At 32.3% G+C, this 9838-nt stretch overlaps 1 protein-coding gene across 1 annotated transcript; it reads left to right on the plus strand.

Moving 5' to 3' along the window:
* Nucleotides 1-931: 931 nt before the first annotated feature.
* LOC113867264 lies at nucleotides 932-5275 on the plus strand. Its single transcript, XM_027502457.1, has 2 exons — nucleotides 932-1453; nucleotides 3174-5275. The coding sequence occupies exons 1-2, from the start codon at nucleotides 1361-1363 to the stop codon at nucleotides 4536-4538; spliced, it is 1458 nt and encodes a 485-aa protein (XP_027358258.1). The 5' UTR covers nucleotides 932-1360; the 3' UTR covers nucleotides 4539-5275.
* The last annotated feature ends 4563 nt before the right edge of the window (nucleotides 5276-9838 follow it).

A 9838-nucleotide genomic window follows, 5' to 3' on the forward strand; every position in this document is an offset into this window, starting at 1 on the left:
CATTGTAAAACTAACAACCATTATAATATACTATGTCTATTTTTAGTTATCAATCAAAGAGAGGAGAAATTACGTAAATTAATAAATTTTAAAATTTTGTTAGAATGATTTGATAAAATATTATTAGAGCGTTAGTTAACAAATTACAAAAAATATATATTTTTTTCAAAGGTTATGTTGAGAATCTATATTGGAAATTATGGGGATAGTGCATTAATAATTTTGATTTATTTTAAATATTTAGGGTTAGTTTGATCGACGAGATTAAACAATATAAGAGGATAATTTTTTCAATATTAACTTATATTTTACATATATTTAACTAACAAGATATGATGAGCTAATAAGCTTATTATCATATTCATTTTAGTGTAATTTTATTTTGTGAAATAATTTAGATTAAAAATAAATAAGATAGGATAACATAATATATTAAATAAGATAAAAGCTTATCTTATTTTTATTTAAAATTTATTAACTGTAATTCTTAGGTCAAATTTAAACATTCAAAAGTAGTAAATATTTATTTGAAATTATAAAAATATGCATATTTTATATGCTAAAAACGTCTACATTTGCCATCGAATAAAATATTTTAAAATACTAAAACAACACTTTTTTTAAGAGAATATTATAGTTTTCCACATTTAAACGGGTTTTTTTTTTTAAAGAAACTGTCAGTTACTCAATTCCATATTCTCTGTTGAACGTATTATTATATATATATTAAAAAAAATTCTCATTCATTATTAGAATAGAACGTTAAAGGAAATTGTAGTTGGAATAATTATTGAGCCATATCTAATAATAATAATAATAATAAAAAATCATAATGGTGGGTCCGATAATGGTTTGAGGTGACGTGGCAATAGTTTGGCGCAAAAATGGAGGTAACCGGAGGATATAGACTGGAGGGGAACTGAACCAAGACACAAACATAGTTAGAGAGAGAAAGAGAGGAAATAATGAATGATGCATTCTATTTCTATTTCTATTTCTATTTCTATTTCTATTCTTCTCCTATAACTATGAACCATATCATATCATATAATAAATAAATTAAATAATTTAATAATACTCTCTATTCATTGTCTATTCCATGTTCAGTTGAGTGATCAATCATAACCAACACAAACGCACACACTTTCCATCTTTACAACATTTTTGCTTGCCAATCTCCATTCTCTTCTCTCTCTCTCACTCTCTTTCTCTCTTTTTTGCTTTCTTATTCTCTTTTTGTAGCGGTTTTTTATTTTTGGTTTTCCATGATTGCATCTCACCGGAAAATCCTTTTTCCACCGTCGATTCCCGATCTCCGGTGACCGGAAAACCATTTTCGTTTCCTCCTCCGACTCCCGGCATGGGAAGCATCAACAACAGCGTCGACACCGTTAACGCCGCCGCAACCGCCATCGTCACTGCCGAATCCAGAGTCCAGCCTACTACCGCGCCGGTTTGTCTCTCTCTCTCTCTCTATAGAATATTCCTGTTGTTTGTACGTTCGTCTGTTTCCTCGTTCTCTTTTCCTGTTCGATTTTCGAAATTCGATGCTGTTTGGTTACCGAGAAAAACAACGTGCGAAAGAGAGAAAATAATGGGATCTTGTGTTGTATTTCGTGTTTTGTGTTTTATGTTTCTCTCTGTTTATTTATTTTAATTTTTGTTATTATTTTTAATTTTCATAGTGGTTAAGGCCTGTTCTAGTCTTTATTTGACTGTATGGTGATGATGGCGTTGAAAGGTTTGAAAAATTGAATCGCTTTTCCCTTTTTTATTGGTTTTTTAACATCTCAAACTGTTTCGTTATAGCTTTCAAAAAGTGTGAAAAGATGGGGACTTTGGGGTGTGGATCTTGGATGTCTCCATTTTTTAATTAACTTCATTTTTTTACAATGTTTCATAACTAATCAAAGATTAAAATTGCAAATGAAGAAATGTATCAACCTTGAAGTTCTATTTTTTACAATTTTTTGTGTTCTGCCTTCCGCATACTTGTTTGATCTATCAGAGGTTCAATTCTATTATTAGTACATTGCATTAGTGTTAAATTAATCTAATTTTTGAGCTTTTTAATCTGCAGTTTGCTATGCTGCAATTCATGTGATAACCTCTTTATAGTGCACGGTTAAGTGAGAACTTATCCTTTGGAAGAAAACTTTTAGCTAATAATTTGATATGATGATGATTCTGTATGAACTTTCTTTGCTTGACTATGATGAAACTCTTGGATTAATTTGAGAGCTTTGTGTTCTGAGTTCTGACTTGTTATGTAGTTCTTATGTAAATTAAAGCTGGTGATTCGGTGACAGACCTTTCTTATCTATATGTAGGATCTTCAATCCGACAAACAACTTTTTCATGTTTCAGATCTTTGATAAGCTTTTAAGAAGCTCTCTTCAATTAGGGTTAAGGTGTTTTTGGCAGGTCTGTTAATCTTACGTTACGATAGCATATCATTTAATGAGCTTATGAGAGAGAATTATGTCAATAATGTCTAAAACTGGCGGCGACATAAAACATCCTTGTTGTGACGAGTGTTGACAATGAATTTAGTTCTCATTGTTTTTAGTCGACAAATAGGATGAGTTTGAAAATAAATTGTGGCGGCTATGATTGAGTAGTCAATGTAATTGGCTGATATTGGTTTTCCCCTTCATCTGTTAAAGGAATGAAATCACGCTTTCCTTAGTGCTATTCGCTTTTTACACTTCTACTGATGTATTTGATGTGATTCTTCCATGCACTATCCGAGAATGATGCACGTGTTTGAAATTTTTATGCTTGTTGATTCTTTTGATTTGATTGCATACATAAATGCTGAAATATAATTTTCATATGTTTGATGTAATTGGCTAATATATTTGAACTTTTGAGAGGCATAGGAAACTTCAACTTCTTTAATAATGGGTAGACTGATGAATATCTGCTTTACTTGCACCCTGTTCTCATTAGTTACAATTAGAAATTGTAGAAAGCTTTTCTTGAATATTAACCAAAAGTCAGTGTGTGAGTGTATGTTTATCAGCTATCAGAAATTTGAATGTGCTTACTATGGAAACTAAAATTCTAATGGATTTTCTGAATCTGTTTGATATCTTTTCTTTTAGCGAAACCACTTCTGTTTTGATTCTATTCCTACTTTTGATTTATAATTGTTCCTTCTCTCACTGCAGAAAAAGCGCTGGGGAAGCTGCTGGAGCCAGTACTGGTGTTTTGGATCTCGTAAAACCAGCAAGCGAATTGGCCATGCGGTCCTTGCTCCTGAACCTGTTGCACCAACAGGTCCAGCTGCTGCTGTCTCACTTGCACCAAATCCTCCTACTGCCATTGTAATACCTTTCATTGCCCCTCCATCTTCTCCTGCATCTTTTCTCCAATCTGATCCTCCATCTGCTACTCAATCACCGCCTGGATTACTTTCACTCTCTGCTCTCGCTGCCAATGCTTACTCTTCTGGTGGTCCTGCATCCATTTTTACCATAGGTCCGTACGCCTATGAGACCCAGTTAGTTTCTCCACCTGTATTTTCCAACTTCACAACTGAACCATCCACTGCTCCTTTTACTCCCCCACCCGAATCTGTGCAGCAAACAACACCGTCATCCCCTGAGGTTCCATTTGCTCAATTGTTAGCATCTTCACTAGACCGGGCTCGTAGAAGTAATGGCTCACAGAAGTTTGCATTATACAATTATGATTTTCAGCCTTATCAACAATATCCTGGAAGCCCAGGTGGCCAACTCATATCACCTGGATCAGCAATTTCAACTTCTGGCACCTCTACCCCGCTCCCTGATAGACGCCCTACTCTTGAATTCCGAAAAGGGGAAACGCCAAAGATCTTGGGTTATGAACACTTCTCCACTCGAAGATGGAGTTCAAGGCTAGGATCTGGATCATTGACACCAGATGGTGCAGGGCAAGGTTCAAGAATGGGTTCAGGATCTTTGACTCCTGATGGTGCTGGGCTTGCTTCACGATTAGGTTCTGGGTGTGTGACACCTGATGGTATGGGCCAGGATTCCAGGATAGCTTCTGGCTCTGTGACACCTGATGGTGCTGGGCCAATGAAACAGGAAGCATCTCTTGCAAATTCAGACAATGGACATCAAAGTAATGCAACATTGGTGGATCACCGAGTTTCATTTGAATTAACTGGGGAAGATGTTGCTCGATGCCTTGCAAATAAAACAGGGCTCTTGCTTCGAAACATGTCAGGGTCTTCACAGGGAATACTGGCCAAAGACCCTGTTGACAGAGAAAGGATACAAAAGGACACCAATAGTTGCTGCAATGTGTGTTCAGGGAAAACAAGTGATAAGCCTGACAATCCTCAAGGAGAAGGAGAGCAGTGCTGTAATAAACAAAATTCTGTAAATTCTTCCAAAGAATTCAATTTTGACAACAGAAAAGGTGATGATTCTGGCACTTCTGCCAATGGCTCTGAGTGGTGGACTAACAAGAAGGTTGCTGGGAAGGAAGGTAGATCAGCCAACAGCTGGGCTTTCTTCCCAATGTTACAATCAGAAATGAACTGAAGATTCAGTTCATTGCAACATGACTTAACCTGTATGGTATAAGGCAAAAAGGATTTTCCATTTCTCTGCAGAACCTTTAGCGTACTGAATGTATATTTAAAGACATTGTTTTAATTTTTAAATGCAGTTCGTCATGCCTCTGAGAAAATTGTAGTAAAATGTATGATTCAGTGAGACTCAGACTAAACAACAGTTGTTATAGTCCTTCAAGACCCAAGGTAGAATGCAAGGGGAGCATGGTAGGTAGGTAGGGACCTATAGAGTGGGTTATATTATATAATTCTATGGAACATTTCTTCTAGCATTTCATCGTTTCATGTATACAGAAATAGCAAAGTACAGGTATTTCGTGTTGTGGATTATTATTGTATCATTTCATGTACAATAATGAAAAAAAAAATTATCCTTTTATTTATGTTTATTTGTTATTTGGGATCTTGGATTTATAAGGAACCTGCACATTTGATGGGGTCTCCAGTTACATGCCTGCAATTGTTGCATTGGTGGGGTATATGCTTATAGGGTGGGTTCCCTGTATAACTTTGTATCTACATGTTTACCTGTATTTGTGCCCTTTAATTAATGCATCAATTGGGGTGCTACACTTGAGCTAGCACAATATGGTACCCATCTGTCATAAACTGATGCATGGTCCCCTTATATGAATGTGCAGCTGAAAGGCTGCAACTAAGTCGTTCTGGCTCATCATTTGGTTCAATTTGATTCCTCATTTCGACCCAAAGAAAATAAAATTGAAGGAAAAAAAAAGTGATTTTATTATCAGATGGCAGGAGTGTGTGTTTGTCATGAGGGGACCCTTTATAGTGCCATGCACTATGTTGGGTTTGTCTGAGTTGTTTCTTCTTGTCTTCTTGTCGCTCTAAGTCCACCAATAAGTTTTCCGTTGGACAAAACGTTTCGCTTTCGTGTCCAACCCTTCAATCATAGGTGGGTGCCTGCTTCATGCATCCACCTGCAGGATTAAACTTTTCCCTTAACCTTGTCTGAAAAGGCAAAAGCTTGTGAATGGTTTTGCGTATTCACAAACCTCTAGTGGCAGTTAAAAACTAGCATTTTCCTATGCATAATATGTGCTCACCAGAACAATCGTGTTAGCTATCTTTTTTTTAACCTTTGCCTACGTTGAAGTACCACTTCACGCCCCTGCCAATACCTTTTTGAAGGACTTATATTTAAATGGTTGAGTAATAAAATAAATAATTGAAGTACCACTTGACACCATGCCAGTGCCTTTTCTCAAAGACTTATATTTTAATAATTTTGTGTAATGTAATTGTAATGAGAGAATTATTCATCCTACGGGTTGGCGGGTTGTAAATTTAAAATAAATTGGATACTCGATCTAAATGATTTTATGAATTACATTATAAGTTACATTACGATTTTGTTGAAATTAATAAACAAAGCTATTTCTTTTCATTAAGGTTTTATTAAGTTTACATATTTGTTTTTAAGTCATCTAGTGTTTGCGTTTAGGTCCCTTTTGTGTTGAAGTTACAAAATCAATTTAAACAGATTTTTTTTTTTACCAATAAAACATACACACACATTTTAATTACATTCAACTGTTTAAATTATGTTCATCGAAATTAATTTTACTGAAACTTGGATTTATGATCTATTCCAAGTGATGTGACATGTTTTTGATAAAATATAGTTATGATATTGACTAGCAATTAGCTATAGATCTTAACTTGATGATGACATAAATCTAGAACTAGAATTTATATATTTATTATTATTGTGGTAGTATGACACAGTTTTTCATTCTATATTTGTGGATGTCTTGAAGCGTCTAATGCCTGCTATGTTCACATCACAATCCTTATGGTTTTTTCAACTTTGGACAATTATGCATGTGGATTCCTATTCAAGCTAGGCACTGTCATCAATTTTTACAATTAAACTAAAACGAAACCATTAGTAAATAGTAGGTTAATTTGTACACTGTTGTGGGCCGGGGCTGGGACGTGTTCCAAACTTCATCTGAGGTTGGAGAAGGTATGTGATTGTTTTTTTTAAAAAAAATAGCTTCCTATTTGTCATTGCTTTAAAGAAGCCCAAACCCAAATTATACAGGAATAAAATACATGTAAATAGTATTATTCGTTTTGGTTCTTGCCTGCTGTTATCTGAAACAAAAAAATGTATGGGCTGAACGTGAAAAAAATACTTGATTTTGTTTTATTCAAATCAATGTCAGCCCAAAATTTAACGCATAATAATGTAAGCAGGCCTGCAATGGTCCTGGCAGCTCACTGACCAATTTTCAAGAAAAATATTAAATTCAATCTTTAGATGTTTGACCAAAGAAAACATTAAAAAGCATTTACTATATTTTTATATATTTAATATAATAAATATTTGTTCAATAAAAATTGACTTTTTCGAATGTTTTAGATCAGTCCTAAAGGGCAAGGTTAGTCAAATTATTTTTCTTAAAAATGATTTATGCTGTTTTAGCTTTCGTTTGGTTGATTACACTTCTTGAGTTTGACATTTTGAACTTAAATTTAATAAAATTTTGGGTTATACTATCATTATGGATCGATTGAGTTCTAGTCTGTAGCTAAATAATTGAAAATACAAAGGGTTTTTTTTTTTCACGTCTTTATAAAATTAAAGTTAAAATTTAAATTTAAAGTAAAAGTGAGCCTATGAGGTAGTCCATTTGACCTGAGACTCACAAAAGACCCAACTGGAGTTGGCCCAATCCTGTAATTTTACCATGGCCCGAGTCGATTTTTATTTTTATTTTGTTTCTAGACCAAAAATAAAATCTAACATTTTGTTTTTGCATGATGGAATTATACGTATTGGGGAAGTTCTTCAATATCTAAATTTATATTGTGACTATCATTTGAGAGTCACCATATGTTGATTTATTCTAAGGGCGAGTGTGTTTGGGAAAGGTTAGACATGCAAATCCTCACGGTGAAACGGATACATAATCTTTGATTAAACATAACAGAAAAACATCAAAGGAAGGGATTAAAATAAATGTTATTGTTTCTTCTGCTCACAACATGTTTAAAAAATTTAGTAAAAAGACTCATAAAAATCTAGAAATATATTGAAAAATCTATGATGAGGATAAAAGAAGACAAAATGTCAACTGCATATCACTAGCAATCGCTTTAGCATTTTTTATGAACATAGTAAGTAACTCAAGGAACTGTAACATGTACTTACTTTGGACATTTAATAGAGATAGTTAGCTTTAGCTGTATGGGCAATCAATGCTGACTCATGTATTTTCTAGTACCAATGTGACATTTAACATATCGTCAAATTGAAGGAGTTATCCAAAGTCTTATAATATAATAGGTTGATATAGATAGTAAGCATATAACAATCATGTATTCTCATCTTACTTATTGAATAAAATCAGGTATAGCAATAGGTCGCTCCCTAGAGCCTAAAACACAATCGCTCTCTAGCTGATTACACTAAACATGCAGTGTCATTTTTCTAATATCTTGGAAATTGTGTACAGATATCATGAATATTCTCTCAACTATTACTTTAATTTCATCCATTAACTATTCAAGGTAAACAACATCAACGTTGAAAACAAAGTGAGTTGTTGGTTCATTTAGGGGCGTTTGAAAGAATTCTTTTAATTCTTTTTATATAATTTATTAAAATGATTTTTATTTATTTCAATATATTATACTGTTAAATTTGTGATGATTCTTACGCAATAAAAATTTATTAAATATATTTATTAATTAAATTATTTATAAAAACATCATCAATCCATAATTTCTTAAACATAAAACTTTTCCATAATTAAAATACCTAATCCAAAAATATATTATCATGCAATGGATCCATTCAGTCCAAATTGGCGGCCTCAATGGCATCCCTTGTTTAGGTTATAAACAAATAGAAAGACGATTATATAATATTTTTAATAGCTTTTTTTTATTAAAAATAAAAATTTGTCTATTTGTAAGTCGTATAAATTACTTTGTACACAATATAAATGTTAATTATGTGATATTATTTTTTTACATTTTAAATAACGTATTATATATATATATATATATATATATATTAAAAATCTTATTAGCTTCATAAAGCACTGATTAAATGCTAATAATTCAATTGTGATTGAATCAAAATTAAATTAATAACAATTAAATATAATATAATGTTAAAATAAAGTGAAAATTAATGAAGTGTGAATCAATTTTTTGATACCGTAAATATTTGTAAAATTGATTAATTTTAGGAGAATTTTAATTTTAGCAGATCAAATTTACTTTTAACAAAAAAAAAAAATTATTACGTTTTCATTTATCATGTGCTACACATATATATATAATGTCTTTTAGTTTGGTGCGAGAGAGGTTAAGGATATGAAAGTATGCTAGAAAGATCAAATATTTTATTCTTATATTGTTTCATAAGCATTGAAAACATTTTAATAGATGTTGTAAAGTGTGGCAAATTATAACGTGTAGTGGTGGCATAACTTTACGTGTTCCTTCTTTTTAATTTCTTATATTTTTCTTTGATGAAAAACATACGAAATACTAATTATATTATTTATCAACAAGACCAAAACCATTATTATGCAAAGCTTATTTCTATCTTCTTAATGCAAAGATAAATAATAATAATAAAAATACATATTTTACCCTTTTTGGCTTTGACTATAATATCCTACATTGTTGAAAAACTATCCCATTGGATACTTCATACTAGTACCATATATAACTAAAACACTCTACCAATTACCCACCTAGGAATCATTTAGCACAACATCCAATCCTTGGTGATGAATGATTTTTGTGATAAACCTTCTTATTTTCTTTCTTTCATTTTATGAAGATCTTGGTATATTTTTTATTTAATAAATAATTCATATAGAAGTTTACCAAATGAACAAACAAACAAATAAATCAACCATCAATAATTAAAATTTCATTTAAGTAGATAAAGACTCCACTCGAGTAGGGTTCCACCAACACTCACGAAGCTCAAAATGTACGCAGTTGAAATATACTACTACCTACAACTACTTCAACATTGTTTTCTAAACAAGTTTATCCTTGCGAAAATGACAACTTTTTGTATATGGTCAAATGTGGATGCATGTGTTATTAGACTTTTTCAACACATGTAGTATGAACATGCAACCTAAAAAAACCTTCTAACAATTTTTTTCTTCACCTTTCTTTGTGTGTATTAACATGTATTAATGGCCTTGGAAATTTGAATTTTCAGTTTCCATGGGATACTGTATACTGTATATTGGGGTTTTCTAATGT

The sequence above is a fragment of the Abrus precatorius genome, unplaced genomic scaffold, assembly GCF_003935025.1.
Source record: "Abrus precatorius isolate BTA unplaced genomic scaffold, Abrus_2018 Scaffold5, whole genome shotgun sequence".
NCBI classification, from domain to species: Eukaryota; Viridiplantae; Streptophyta; class Magnoliopsida; order Fabales; family Fabaceae; genus Abrus; species Abrus precatorius.

Excerpts from the sequence above, each read along its gene's own strand:
- LOC113867264 (XM_027502457.1), top strand. The coding sequence starts at position 1,361 with ATGGGAAGCATCAACAACAGCGTCGACACCGTTAACGCCGCCGCAACC. Across the intron at positions 1,454-3,173 it reads TCCAGCCTACTACCGCGCCG|AAAAAGCGCTGGGGAAGCTG; the intron begins GTTTGTCTCTCT and ends CTCTCACTGCAG.